The sequence below is a fragment of the Ixodes scapularis genome, unplaced genomic scaffold (assembly GCF_016920785.2).
Source record: "Ixodes scapularis isolate PalLabHiFi unplaced genomic scaffold, ASM1692078v2 PGA_scaffold7__128_contigs__length_106722199, whole genome shotgun sequence".
Lineage (NCBI taxonomy): Eukaryota > Metazoa > Arthropoda > Arachnida > Ixodida > Ixodidae > Ixodes > Ixodes scapularis.
Window position 1 is genome coordinate 90,981,000 of NW_024609882.1, and position 16,158 is coordinate 90,997,157.

General features: G+C 44.8%; 1 protein-coding gene across 1 annotated transcript in view; it reads right to left on the reverse strand.

The window, feature by feature from the left end:
* LOC115330430 (lysosomal alpha-glucosidase-like) overlaps positions 1-16,158 on the reverse strand; it is a 67,233-nt gene that overhangs the window by 16,986 nt on the left and 34,089 nt on the right. The window contains exon 11 of the mRNA XM_040211015.2: positions 2,813-2,964. Within this exon, the coding sequence (XP_040066949.1) occupies positions 2,813-2,964 (152 nt within the window). The remainder of the gene's footprint in view (positions 1-2,812; positions 2,965-16,158) is intronic.

The following is a 16,158-nucleotide window of genomic DNA, read 5'->3' on the forward strand; positions in this document are numbered from 1 at the left end:
AGTATATTATTATTATTTTTTTTCACGACTAAATTGTGGTTACTTTTTGACTCTGTCTCGCGTTTTCACAAATCTTAAGAAAGCCGTTCACAGCGGTTGAAGAGCAGGTGTCTTGGCGAACGAAAAGGCAAAAATACGCTTGGATGTAAAAATAAAGTCTGCGATGTGACATAACACGTCGCGAGTGCAATACACTTTTAGAAAAAAAGATAATAAAACGCTAGTAACTGCAGCAGTTCCGAAATTTTTCTGAGCGTTACTACATCTTCCTTCTTTGCTACCTCAAACGCGCGATAGGTAGTAACTGCAGCTGCTTTGCGGGGATGCGAGAACGTATAGGGACGCTGTTTTACACACTCTCGCTAATAATTAATGTTTGTACCGCCACTTCTTCGTAAAATATGTATTTCTTGAAATATTTACCGAAAATATTGGATGAGAATATTGCTGCGAAAGTAGCACCATATGTGTAACATCGCTCATGAACGAGGTGGCCATTGACTAACCGATTTCTTCCAAAAGATTAGTATAAAAGAGGCATGGGTAGCCTAAGGGACAGCAATAAGGTTAGCGTGTCGTCGTGTGCCTGTTGTGGGTGTGTGTCATCTGTGTTCGAATTACTTATTTGAGGTAAATGTATAATAGGTGTGCAAATCTGCATGTTTGCAGCGTTGGAAAAAATCTACCCCAGCGAAAATACTTTTTATGCGTTAGCATTAGGACACTGGATCGTTTTCACAAAAGCCCGGAGTGTCCTTTGTTTGTGAGTGCCGGAGAGAGAGGGAGAAGGAGGGGGAGAAGGTGACGCGTACGACACTCTCGTTCATCCGAAGCGTTGACACCAGCGCGCATCAACCTCTCCTCCTATCCCTGGCGCTGACAAACTGCAAGACAAAACCGGGTTTTCGTCAAAACGAACCCTTTCGTTTTCCGTAGTCACGCACACAGCTGGCGCGGAGCGAGAAAGAAGGGGCAGTGCACCGCGGCGCGGCGGTATGCGGGCATGTTTAGTTACCGCTGCGCCGCCGCCGGGTTTCCTAGTAGCGGTGCGTGGGCTGTGATGTGTGTGTGTGTAATTAAAACTATAGATGCGGTCCCCCCCCCGAGTGATATGAATGCGGATCCTTCCACGAGTTGTATGTATGCGGTTTTATCCACATGGTGATATGGATGACTGTATCCAACGGCTTCGGCGTACTGTACAAAAAGGAGTGAAAGTAATTACAGTAATATCCATTTGTATATTCTTAGAAAATGCGTCATCATGACACTTGGGAAACGCCACATGCGTCACCCCTCGGAACACGCGAAAGTAAGAGGCAGCAAGAAATAGATGAAGCAGAGGAGAAAGCCAAGAGAGAGAAGTCAATTGGACAGCTTTAGGGTTTCCCAAAAAGGGATGTGCGTGGCGCTTCGAGGGTCATGTGAACTCATTCCCTAAGAATCTACCAACGAATGTTCTTGTAATGTTTTACTTTACAATTTTCAGTTTGACGTTTAGTCGCGCCACTTGGGTTCGGGTAGCGGTTACTAGGTGTTGTGAGAGTTAGTGCCAGTTTTTAGCTAAATATAGTTAAAGATACTTGCTTGTTGAGTTACCGTTACTAGCTTATTTCCTAGTAATCGTTACTAGCTACGGCTACTAGGTGCCGCCTAACGTATGTGACAAGCAGTTACTAGCTTTTACCTAGCAAATACTATTACCTCTATTTTTAAGAGCGTAAACGTCATGTCGAGGGTCATTTCACATACTTAATTTTAAAGCTAAATAAATTTTCGTTTTCCTCAATCGCGGAAATTCCTGTTTCGGTCGCCGTGATTGAGGGATTGACTTGGGGGGACACCAGTTGGAAAGTAAATGCACCACAAAGTAAAAAATAAAGTAAGCTTACATTGAGAAATACGAAACTTATAGATTCCTACTTTCTAATCATAAATTGAACATTTCCAAACATCCACCCTGTGAACACCCATATGTTGAAGTCGTCCATTCCCCGATGTGTTGTTTGTTCTATGTTAACTTGAGCGGTGCTTTATTTTTCTACGAAGCATAATCGACTTCAGAGGCATTAAAATATTTTCAACCTAGTAAATAGCTCTGAGTCGACTTCGTAGTCTTAGAGCTACGAAGTCGTCTTCATAGCTGTAAGACGAAGTGCTACGAAGACTCGTAGCTCTTCATCAGCTACAAAACGACGAAAAATGCGTGTCCATCCCGTATCTTCTAATTTCATCGAACGCTAAAGAGGATATCGCATGACCCGATAAAAACTCAAAAACAAATAAAAAAAAAAACACTGTATGATATAGTGCACCATTTCCAGCCCGTCTGCTTACGCCCTGTTGTTCTTATCCAGTTCAATATATTTAAGTAAACCAACGTGACTACGCGTTTTCCAGTTAATTGCATCTCCCAATGCAAGCCAATCGTTCAATATCTGATTTATCTCTCAGAATACGCCAATAACACCTTCCTACTATTAACACTCTACTTTTTTTTTCAAACACGGTCCCTTAGAGTCCCCGAGCGACTACACTTCGCGCTTGTTACCTTCTTTTCCCTCGTCCTTTACCTTACATTTAGGCCGTCAAGAATAAGAAACCACCAAATTATTTCTCATGCCAGTTGTAAGAGCGAGCGCAATTTCAACGACGCAAACAGGAATGCAGCTCGCTTTCGAGTTCATCCGTGTTACGCGCTTTAGCCAAAAAATACAGAACAAACACAGATATTAGTAGTGTGCAGCCCCTCATCATGTACTGAGGAGAGACATGTTTCCGTATTATTTCTTTTCAACTGCGCACCGCTTACCAAGCCGTCATCGGTGTTGTGGTTTCTGGAGAAGGGGTAGAAGGCACCCAGGGCCTGCCAGCGCGCACACAGTTCCACCGTGGTGTTGGAGTTGAAGCCGCAGATGTCCGCACCCACCAGCGGCATGCCGTACATTCCGAAACTCAGCATGTCTGCAGAAATCGTGACGGCAGAAGCGAATGCTGATGTTGATGTTCACCGAACGTTAGTTGCTAAAGGTGTAGACGCGAAAACCTTGATGTACTGCACGGCATGAAAACGCATAGCAACCTAACACGTGAGATGCGCGGGGTGTCGAAAGTCCCGTGCATTTCATTATCCCTCCTTAGCCGAAGAGATTGCGGGATTCAGATTTCGCCATCTGGTTATTGCTTCTTAGCCAATGAGATTGCGACATTCGGAAAATAAGAAGTCCGAAGGTTTAATCACGAAGCAAGGGGCGTGAACATAATAGTCGACGCCTCGCGTTTCTTAGGCTGTGGGTTACTCTAGGAGAATCTACATTTTCAAACCTGCAAAGAAGGAGCACCGGCATTATCTTCAATGTTGTTTAGGGAGTCCTGGCATAATAATTCCGGCATATTTTATTTTGCGAACTGTTTTTCGGCGGTGCGTACACTCTAAAAAAAGTCTGTGCGTATACTTTCACGCACAGCACTCGGAGAGCCAATCACGGCAACTCACGGAGGCAGCTCAGCGAATGACGATGCCGAAACATCTCCCACACAGCACACGACGTCGGGCCAACATTGGCATTTGATTGGCAAACATTGCTCCAATGTTGGGCCAATGTGGCCATCGTATAACCAATATTGGTAGTACGCTGGAATATACTGCCCAACGTTGGCCTGACTTTACCAACGGCTCACCAACGTTGGTAATCGATTGGCTTAGGCTAGCCAACATTGGCCTATCTCACCCAATGGCTTACCAACGTTGGCAATCGACTGGCTTAGACTGGCCAACATTGGCCAATCTCAGCCAACGGCTTAGCAACGTTGGCAATCGGTAGGCTTTGGTTGGCCAACATTGGCCTGTCTTAGCCAATTGGTTACGAACATTGGTAATATATGGGCTTAGGTTGGCCAACATTGGTCTATGTTAACCATTGAGTTGTCAACATTGGTTATCGACTATCTAAGACAGGCCAATGTTGGCCAGCCTAAGCCAATCGATTACCAACATTGGTAATCGATTGACTTAGGCTGGGCAACATTGGCCTGTCTTAGCCAGTGGCTTACCAATGTTATAATTAATTGGCTTAGTTCTTTTATTGTCCTGATCGCGCACGCTGACAACAGTCTGTATCTATGGCTCTGGGGGGACGATTCTTCTGTTTTCACACGCAGAGCAAGTTAGCTATTGAGTTAGAACGCTGTATGCATTGCGAGCCGTAGCAATTTTGAACGTCCGCGAAGAAAAAAAACGCAGTCGGTGACAGGTTAAAAGCAAACGCTGCGGAGGAGGTCGCCTCCTCCCGATCTTTCGATCTACAAATATGGAAAGAGATGGGAGGAGCTTCTACCACCTGCCACCGACTATAACTAACACGCGTCTTCCCAAAACTGATAGTTATGCTCAGTAAATTCCACACGAAATACAAAATGCACGCTTCCTTCGATTTGTGTATATGTCTATACGGCAAAAAGCATAGTGCCTCTTCTCTTATGCCCATTCAGCGACGCAGCCGGGAAACCTTTCCAAAAGGGGGGGGGGGGGGGGTGGAGAAGGCAGGGTTCAACCTCGAAAGCTCCACCCGCCTCCCCAGTACCGTGGACACGTGTGTATTGTCAGCTGTATCTGGTCTTGAAAATCTCAAAGCAACCCGCTTCGCTGAGCCGCAAAACACGGCCTATAATTCAGACGGAAGCGGACAAAATTAAATATAAATAAAAAGCATTTATATTTTTAGCACCAAAATAAAACCTTAAACAAATATCCAGCGATTGATTAAGCAATTACATGTCTTCACGAATAAAAATCGCGTTGAATTAACATCTCGAACACCCTATTTCTGAGGTAGGAGGTGACATAAAGTTGATGCGCATTTCAATCTGCAAAGAAAGGTTATCACGCAACATATAACAGAAGGAGCTGAGCATTAAATCTGCTTGCCTAAAATGACATCAAAGTGCGTACGAAATACGGCAACAGCAGTAATGACTACGGTAGAGACAACGCCCGCAGAAATATAAACTGTAATAGAGCCAATGGGTTACCAACGTTGGCAATCGATTAGTTTAATCTGGCCACCAATTGCCTGTCTTAGCCAGTGGCCTACCAACGTTGGTAATTGATTGGCTTAGTCTGGCCAACAGTGGCCTGTCTTAGCCAATGTCTTACCAACATTGGTAATCGATTAGCTTAGGCTGACCAACGTTGGCCTGTCTTAGCCAATGGGTTACCAACATTGAAAATGTGTTGGCGCAAGGTATCAGGGTGCCTCGTTTTCCAGAACAGAGCTTTAAAAACGAATGAAGTACTCTAGGCAATGAAGATCACTGTTGCCAGAAGGCGTCTTGATAAAAAGGCTGCTAGGAAGACGCTGTAACTAAATAAGTTATTCATGAATTAAAACTGATTGGCAAACTTTAATTATTAAATACTTATTTGAGGGAAAAGGTGTCAATTGAAAAGTTGTATTTTGAATAGATTCCTGATGAAGAAGTTTAGAACATGGTACACCCCAGGCAGCACACTTGCTTAGACTAGCGATGGGGCCAAAATTTGGCCTTGGCCATACTAGACTGGACCGGGACTGCTCAGGGAATTCGGTGAACTGCCAGCGTGGCGTCTCACTGCATATCCCGGGGACCGGAATTACACGGAACTGCCAGGGAAGGGATTTTCTTTGCGTCTTTTGTCTCTTTTTGGTCCGAGCCGACCAAGGTAAACAAGCTAGCGGTCACAAAAAAAAAAGAAAAAAAGATTTGTCACGCGGGACTGTAATCACTGGCCTCAGCATCCCACGGAAGTACAACGAAGTGATTTTGAGTAGAGTTTATTGGCTTTGCAGGATTCGGTGCGCCAAGAAACTACTGGCGTTGTCACGAAGCTCTCTAGAAAATGCAAGCCTCGAAAATCAAAAGATCAGTTCATGAGTGTAGAGTGCGAGCCGAATGAACCCAATAATAGAGTCAACAAATTGATTCCTCGATGACATTTACAGCATTCATGTCTCAAATCGCCGCATCTGAAACTGGAAAAACCTGCGAGATAATTTTTCTCTGTGTAGTTTTCAACATCACGCATCGTCGCAACGATTCACGTACTTCGCGGATACTCTGCTTCAACTTAGAATGAACCGCAGCAGATGCTACGGGCTCTCTAGGCCTATCAGGCGCCAAAAAGGTTGCGATGCTGCGCGGGAGATGCGCCAAGCACTGGAATCCCATACAAAAATGATCTATGGACGTCTATGGAAAATCCTATGGCGAGCTATCACCTCATATGGCCCTCTATGGTCAGCCATAAGGAACCATAAAACACGCTATAGCCACCTATAGAAAATTGTATGCCTTCAAAGCTATAGAATCTCAGCCATACCGGTTTCTATACCTGGCTATAGAATAATTTATGACTATGCAGCTATAGACTCGCGGCTATTCAACATTCTTTAACGAGCTATAGAAATATGTATGTCCTTAATGCTATAGATTCGCGACTATTGAATACTCTTTAGCCGGCTATAGAATGGTTTATGTCACTATATCTATAGAATCGCGACCATTGAATTTTCTTTAGCCGACTCTATAGTGTTTTATGTCACCAAAGTTATAAGCCTCCGACCTTTCAATGTTCTTTAGCCCGCTATAGAGTGGTGTATGTCCCTAAATCTATAGGCTCGAGACCGTCGAATTTTCTTTAGCCGTCTCTATAGTGTTTTATGTCACCAAAGCTATAGGCCTCCGAACTTTCAATGTGCTTTAGCCGGCTATAGAGGGACGTATGTCTCCCGAGCTATAGACTCGCGACCATCCGATTTTTTTAGCCTGCTTAGGCAATATAAAGCGAAAAGAACCCACGACCTTTTTTCTTTTTTACTGCAGATGCCCAAGCAGCACATAAACGTGAAGAAAACGTCGAAAGAACGTCGAAGACGTCTGTAACGTGACGTCGTAAAACGTCGAAGGTCCGGACGTCACCTTCCTTCGACGTCAATGAAACCTTTAAATGTCCGCGAGAAAAGGTGCACAGAAGGTCGAGGGGACGTTCCAAATGACGTTTGTTGCACGTCACATGCACGTCTCAGTGGGCCGTTGCGTCCTCCCTCGACGTTTATGATATGTGTGTTTACGACATCCGGACTACCAACGACGTTCACAGAACGTCGAGAAACCTTTCCAAATTACGTTCCATAGCCGTTGTGGGAAAACGTTGAATACCCCCCCACCCCACCCAAAAAAAAGAAAAAAAAAGTATTTTTTTTTGTATTATTGCGAAGGCAAATTGCTATCAAGCAAGTAGGAAGGAAGGAAGCAACTAAAACACAGGTTTGGTACGAACTGTTTATTTGAGCATGTTCAGACACGAGATGCAATACGTACGGAGCGCCTCTAAAGACGTCCCTGGATGTGCCAGCCTCAAAGATATAAACGAACAAATTCACGTAAATAAATCAACAAGAGACGATGTCACGAGGTGCGGAATGTTCCACCGCTTACCTCGCTCTGCTTACCTCGTACCGCCCGAAAGGGAGTCTGATAAAGTTTCGTTGACAACTTTATTTTTTTTTTCAGTGTTAATCGTGAAAAAGAAATGCCGTAGGTATCGCCATATGCCTAGGAAAAAAAGAAAAGTAATCCCACACTGACGATTAAACCAGGGTCCCGCCGGATAAGAGACGGGCACCTTACTAGGGAGTTACTCTACAGCTTAAAATAGTTGTTTTCACGACCCAATAGGACGCAACTGCCGGCATTTGTTTTTCAGGGCTATTGTGCCGGCGGCAGAATATCTACTACTTTTTTTCGCGGGAGTGTCACCGGCCGGTAGACCCGTCTACGCAGCTTCGCGGCGACGCTCTGCGACGGCTCATTACAATAATTTTAACCCAAGCGTCTCCCCCTGCATGCCATTTGTGGCGACGATTTTTGGTAACTTGTTACCACAAAAAAGAAAAAAAAAAGCTAATCATATTTTGTAAATCAATCTCCTGATGAGACAGCCTGTCTATAAAACGATCTGTCAATGAAACGTCATTCGATGAACTGATTGCCACCGTCAATGAGAGGCATCTGTCAGGAGAATTTCGGGGAAAATGTTTTTCCAGCTCCCGAGAGAACAGACAATGTGGACTAGAATTACCCCGTACTTCCTTGCATTTCGCAGATCGCTTGCACGTTTGTAGTGCTCTAGGGAACATGCTGTGTGTAATAAACTTCTGGGAAAATTTCAGAGAATATTTTGTGTCTGTTTCGCTACCTGTTTACAAACTCATGTGCGAGTACTTTTAGAGCGCAGCTCTTAGGGGCCCGTTTCCGGCTCGAGCGGCGTCGCCGTCGCCGTCTGCGTAACCGCGCGGTGCATCATGGGAAATGTCCCATAATGCACCGCGCGAGCCCCCCACCGGGGTCACGTGACCTCGTGGGGGGGCACGTGACCCCCCCCCCCGAGGTCACGTGACCCCACGAAGTCACGTGACTCCCCTGAGGTCACGTGACCCTCTCCTCGAGGTCACGTGACCCCCGCCGATGTCGCGTGACCCCCCGATGACATCATCGTCACTGATGACGTCACCGGCATCCACATCGTCATCGTCATCATCACTGATGACGTCATCATCACTGATGACGTCACCGGCATCTACATCGTCATCGTCATCATCACTGATGACGTCACCGGCATCTACATCGTCATCGTCATCATCACTGATGACGTCACCGGCATCCACATTGTCATCGTCATCATCACTGATCACGTCACCGGCATCCGCATCGTCATCGTCATCATCACTGATGACGTTACCGACATCCGCATCGCGGATGTCGGTAATGTTTGAGATATCCAACCTTCCAGACGATACCCATTCAGAGATAACGAATAATTGGCATGGGTGCCAGATCATATGCTAGCTCGAGAGCGATTCATTTCAGCAACCCTTTGTCAGTGGAGGGACGCCGCGGCTAGGCTTCTGCTGGAGCAAGTGAGCCAGCACGGCCTTTCGTGGCTTGATCGCGTCTGTTCATTTGCTTCTGCATGATAGATTCAGTTACATAGTTCAGAAAGAGCTAATGGTAGCCAGTCATCCTTGACTTCATGACGACTTTGTTGAGGTTGCGGAAGAACTTTGTCTATTGTGAGCAAAGCTCTTCAGAACATCGCGATGCCACAGAAACAAGTGAACTTATGTACAGCCTTGGCCCATTCACAACGTGCTGCTTGGGAGTGTGCTTTACTAAGACCAATGTGGGTTTGAAAGCGTTGATCTTCGACCTTTGGATCTTTTCGTAGATTCCATCAGTGCCAAGCTAAAAATTAAAGAATCGGCAGCTTAAAAATGGTGTTCAAGTGGCTGCCAGGGTCTTGCGACAGGGGAGGCCGCAGGAAGAGGCGTTTGGAAGCCGTAATGGCTCCCCAGCCCCAGGACTCGCCCCAAAACCCTCCCCACGACCAGGCATAGGCGCCCCCGCTGAGCTTCCTCCCTAGCCCCTTTCAATAAAATTTCCGAAAAAAGTATTAATTGATCTCGAATTACTCATTTGCTCGCCGGATAAAATAGTGCATAGACAAAGCATAGGAGGACCTTGCCATTTGTGTTCAGATTGTTTTTCTTGCAGTGGGCTGCTAATAAGAAACAGGCCAGGGGCTCTTAAAACCCAATGTTGGAATAACCAGGATTTAAACGCATTGCCATCATTGCATAGCCAGCATTAAAGATATGGCATTAACATTGGGACCCCAGGCAGCACACCAATGTCGGTCCGACATTGGCCTAACATTGGCAAAGACCGGCCGCAATATTGGACAATATTGGAAGCGCTACCCTTTCCAACGTTGGCCCAGTGATCTGTGCCAATGTTGGGCCACTGTTCAGCCATCGTCCCAGCCAATGTCGGCCCAGTCATTGATGCCAATGTTGGGCCATTGCTAAACCATGGTTGTAGCCAAGGTGCTCCCACATTGGCGAAAACCGGCGTAATATTGGACAACACTGGAAGCGCGACCCGATCCAATGTTGGCCGTCATGCTGATTTTTGGCCATCGTTGCACTCGCCCAGCTCTTTGCAAGTGCATTCACCAAGTTGTTTGCAAAAAGGAAGGTAAACAGACACAAGGGATTGTTTTAAAATCTTCAAAAAGTTTATTAGACACAGCTTATTCTGTAGACAGGCACAAAATCAGCAATTTGTAATATGTGAAGAGGTACTATTCAACTGTGATACAACTAAGAAGATTGCCAAGCAAACACAAACCGGAGTAATTCTTGGGTAGTGTCCAGTCTCCCGGCAGCTGGAAGAATTTTTTCCCCAAAATTCTACCGCTATTCGCCCTTCATTGGCGGTGCAATCAGTTCATCGAACGACATTTCATAGACAGATCGTTTCATCAACACGCGATGTTTCATAAAAAAAAACTCAAAATACGTCTTTTTCCCTCTTTTCTTTTTTTTTTTTTTTGCAATGGACCGCTTCAGACTTGGCATGAAGCGGCGTGAAAGGGTGGGCTGGTTCGGTGAGCACGCGCCTCAGGAATACACTTGCGTTGAAATGCCCCTACAGCGTGCAATTCGCGTAACGCATGTCAAGGAAACGTTGCGCCTCAGGAATACACGCACGACGAAATGCCCCTACAGCGCGCAATTCGCGTAACGCGTGTCGATGAAACAAAAATGTCGACGAAAAGGTGGCCACGAAACGTGTTTTCGCGAAACGCACGGAGAATAAAAAAGTCAGCATTCTACCTGCAGTTGTGACATTATTTCAGACAGATAATGGCAGGCGACTGTCGGTAAGACTGCGGGAAACTTATTCTCCCGGCTGCCAGGAGATAGGCCCTGCCCAATTCTAGAGGTTATCCGGAAGATTACCCATACAAGAGCGGACAATGATCACCAAGTAGGTTGTAGCGCACTTACTTTGAAAATACCGGACTTGAAAGATGTAATCCGACATATATGTAAACACGGGCACTGCAGAAAAACCACTCAAACACAAAAACCAGAAAGAAGTGATCCGTGAAGATTCAACACGATGTAGCACACGCTGCCATTTGCCGAACCGAACACTAAACGATTCACAAGAATGTCTTGGGCTTCTATGAAGAAATCGACACGGGTGGGACTTTTCGAACGAGATACCATTTACCACAGAAGCGAAATCCACAGCGGGCCCGCACTCCGCAGGCCGCATCACACGCGAAACTAGGTCCGGTCTTCGCGACGCAGGCATTCCGAGTTTTTCAACGGCTAATGCGTCATCCGTCAAACCACGTGATCACGCTTCTGCCGTTACCCGCGCACAGAGAGCGAACTCAAGCGATAAAACGTGTACGGTTCATTGGTCCGGCGAGTACGGACCGTCTACCGCGCCTTCAGCTTAGGGAGAGAGAAAAAAAGAGAAGGAGGACAAAGCAAGCAGGCCAGAACGGGGGTGGGGTGCGCTTACAAAAGGCTAATCTTCAGGGGCATCTCAACAATGAACGCAGCGAGAGAATTTGTCACTTCTACCCAAGGTTGATAGTGCAGTAGATGTTATGCGTGACCTTGGGCTTTAGGCAGGTTCCGTGCTCTGCCTTATCACCAGCTTCGAGACCGTAGTCAAGTGACCCTAACCGGAGACGCGATTGGCCTTAAACACGCATAGCGTCTACCCTGCTGTCAATACCGATTTAACAGGACAGCTCTTTGAAGGTCAGCTTTTGAACTTCTAAAGAAGCTCTCCAGCCCAAAAGTGGTTCTAAACGGAGCAAGTTTGAAGACAGTATGTTTTACTTCGTATAACCTAAATATAATAATATATAAATATATAATATAATGTAATGAAGAACTAAGCGCGACTATTTTTTGCGCTCGATGTACACAAATATATCTATAAGTATATAAATATATTTTTTATCAATAAATTTAAAACTGTTTGTACGCTGTTAGGTTCGCGTTTTTAAACTTCAAATTGTTTTACGAAAGAGTTACACGTAAAAGACACCCCGAACAGCACATCGTCCGAATTTCAACACACGATGAATCGCCGACGCTCGCAGACGGAAGGTTGCGATGCTGCGCGAACGGTTTCTGAAAGATGCTGGGTAGGGTAATCCGAGCGCAACGGCTTCGCGACCGTTCGAAGGGCAAATGATTCGCGACAACGAAGTAGTGTCTAGCAGCTTCAGTAAGCTAACGGGGCTCGAGAGTCCCACGCTCACATTTCCGCAGAGCGAGCGCGGCCGGCCAGATCGAGGCGCAGTGTGCTCTCGCGTCGCGATAGCTACGTCGTTGCTCTGCCTACCCTGATGACATGTGCATTGGCAGTCGAAGCAACCCTCTCGAGACTTCACTTGAGTTTAATATATGACTTTATATCGCGATATACTCTCGTAAAACTGAGAGTCACTTCGGTTGCGGCGTAAGCGGCGGCTTTATGTTTGTTGACACCTGCGTCGACAATGACTAAATATGCACAGAATCATTAGATATAAAAAATAGAGCACGCAGAAAGAAATACAAACATGACAGGGGCACGGACAAAGAGAAGACGTTAACGCTACGTATATATAAAAAATATATTGGAAAAGACAAAAATACTTAAATCTAAAAAACGGAGTTAAGTTGTCAACGCCGAGGTAAGGCAATGCGAATGGAGAGCAGCCGGCAAAAAAAACTGCAATAGTCCTATAGGCAGCTAAGGACGTATTTGTGATCGCGGTTATAAAGCGCCGGCGACGTACGCCCCATGAAGTTGACTAAATAAAATTCTCGCCCGAGCGAGCTCATGAATGACTCTTCCAATTTCCTATTTCTGCAATGCAAAAAAGAGGTTCGCGGGTCTATAGCCTAGGCGATGTAAATATCAATAAGCCATTGGTTATGGCAGTACCAATATTGACCAGCCTATACCAAGACATCACCAATATTAGAAAACTCTTGGCTTTGACAGTTTAATATTAACCAGCTTAAGCCAACGTATATTCAATATCGGAAAACACATTGGCTCTGAAAGTCCAATATTGTACAGGTTATGCCGGCGTATATCCAATATAGGAAAGCTATTGGCTTTGACAGTCCAATATTGGACAGCTAATGCTGGCATGTATCCAATATTGGAAAGCCATTGGCTCTGACAGTCCAATATTGTACAGTTTATGCCAGCATATATCCAATATCGGAAACCTATCGGCTTTGACAGTCCAATATTGGATAACTTATGCCGGCATATATCCAATATTGGAAAACAATTGACTTTGACAGTCCAATATTGGACAGGTTATGCCGGTATATATCCAATATTGGAAAGCCATTGGCTTTGGCAGTCCAATATTGGATAACTTATGCCAGCATATATCCAATATTGGAAAACCATTGGCTTTGACAGTCCAATATTGGACAGGTTATGCCAGCATCTATCCAATATTGGGAAGCCATTGGCTTTCACAGTCCAATATTGGACAGCTTACTCCAGTGCATCACCAATATTGGAAAAACATTGGCTATGATAGTCCATTATTGGCCCAGGTAATTCCAATATTGGTAAACACATGGCTCAGTTGGGCCATTGTTGGACCATTCTTTGTCCCATCAATTCCAATGTTGGCCCAATATTGTGTGCTGCCTGGGACATGCCAATGAATTAGCTTGACTGCCAATAACGGCCTATTCAATGAGTTAACTTGTATGCAAATGATGGCGTAGCCATTCAAATACTGTGAAAGCCAAAATTGGCATAGCCAAGGACAGTGTGGATGCCAACGATGGCTGAAATATTGGTTTAATGATGGTCTAACAAAGGTGCCAATGATGGCTGAAAAGTTGGTTAAAGGATGGCCTTACATTGGTGCCAATGATGGCTGGAATATTGGTTGAACGATGGACCAACGTTGGTGTCAATGATGGCTGGAACATTGGTTGAACGATGGCCCAACGTTGGTGCCAATGATGGCTGGATCATTGGTTGAACGATGGCCCAACGTTGGTGCCAATGATGGCTGGAACGTTGGTTGAACGACGGCCCAACGTTGGTGCCAATGGCTGGGCCAACATTGGAAGAAGTTGCGCTCGGCCGGAATACCAATGCTGTAACAACCTCCGGAGCCAGCGTTTGCCATTATTGGCCCAATGTAGGTCCAACATTGGTGTGCTGCCTGGGTATGTTTAGAAAAAAAAAACGCAGTCTAAGTTGTGACATTAAGCAATGCAAACCGTCACGCTTGCATTGCTTAATGTAACAACTCATAGTGGGTTTTCTGTTCTAAACATATGTTTCGGCATCGTCATTCGCTGAGTTGCCTCCGTGAGTTGCGGTGATTGGCTTTCCGAGTGCTGTGCAGAAAAGTATACGCACAGTCTTTATTTAGAGTGCAGTTGAATTCAGTGAAATACTAAAAGGTACAACCTGAATGATAAATCGTACAAAGGACATCTTTTAACGAGGGGGACTTGTGATTTGGGCACCGCACCTTAGGAGTGTAATTTTTTTCAAATTAGAAAAATCAAAAACGCTTCCTCGGAGGTATTTTTTTCCCTACATATTTAAGTTTTTTTTTTTTTAATCAATATTTGGTGCGAGACGTAAAAGCGAAGTTTATCAGGGTTTAGAAAGAGGAAAATACGACACGGGTATACCCCAACCTCGATAAGAAAAAAAAAAACAAAAAAAAAACACGTGGTAAGATGTGTGGTTTTGTAGCAGGAATAAGCATCTTGAACAGTCAATGCGTGCTGCGCTCCTGGAGAAGGTGCAATATAGATCTAGACCAGTAGTTCTCAACCATCGATATTTCGCGGACCCCTTGTGAATCGGCGTAGATAATGGAGGACCCCATTTATGGCGATGGGAAGGAAATGTATAGGTTCATTATTATAGTGCTTTGAGAAATGGATAGAAGCAAGGGGTAGTGTGAAGTAGACCTCGCTCTTTGACATATACACGAGAAAACTCACCCCAAAATTGGAACATTTCTTCACAATCTGAGAAAATACAACTTTTATTTATGGGCTTGACTGATGAGGCTGGGCTTCGCGGATTTCCAGAATGCCTTCGCGTACCCCAAAGGGTCCACGGACCCCCATTTGAGAATCACTGATCTAGACAAAGACTTACTTTCAGTCAGGCTTGGTTGTCCTTACATAAGGGCTGTTCCCGTTCGGGATTTATCGGTTTGCCTTGATCTCTTGGTATTTTCCGAAAACGCGGATCCCTACTCATAAAATACATCTTAAAGGCAATGAATGGTCTCATATGAATTCCAAACCAGGCATTGCGGTATTTTTTTTTTTTCTGTACGTTATAACTCGAACTGTTACTAATCTCCAGCATTTTGAAAAAAAACAACAAAAAAACTCAATCTCAAACAGTAACACAGAAATATAAGTTATAGATTGAAGATCCGAGAGTATGGTTATATTACGTATAGTTTTGAAAGCCGGGTAGTCAGATAAAACTCCACACCAGAAAAAAATAATAGAAATAAAAGCGAGTTCATCTGTGATCACTGGCAATGAATCCGGAGTGTTGAAAGATGAAGGCTGCAAACAGACAGCTTTCACGCAATGATTTCTCTGTCCATAGATGCGCAAACTCTTACAATTACGGGCTGCTATTTCTTTTAATACTTATCAGGTCATCCCAAGACATGTAAACGAGCAAGGCCAACAATTATAATGGTTCATTAATGCGATATTTGTTTCGGCCTCGATTTCCGGGAGCCAAATTCTCAGAGTGACGCCACACACCAAGGTGCGCAGCATATGGTGACGGTCACATGATCCAAAAAAATTGTGACGTAAATGTCCTAGAATTGAATTACACAAAAAGGTCTCCACCATGTCACCGTTATCGGGGCCTCGTGATACCCTCTGTGGTCGCGCTACTTCCTCTCTGACGTCATCCCAAAATCCTAGCTTCTACTCTATGGGACAGCTTAAGAACCGCCAGAGATTGCTTTATTATGTTCTCACTTTTCGCTTCGTGTTTCATTCTTTGCTGCTCATATCGGCTAATGTCTCAAGAACATTTGCTTTCTAGTGGTACCAAATTAGCTGCAACAACTAGGTGTATTCTAGAGTGCGTTTGTTAGGAAGTGACGCCGAACATAATATTAAATATGAACCAACGAAATCAAAACGTTGGTGTGTTCTCATTTTAAAAGAAAATATAATCGTTTCACACCTATTAAAACATTATTAATTGTTAGTT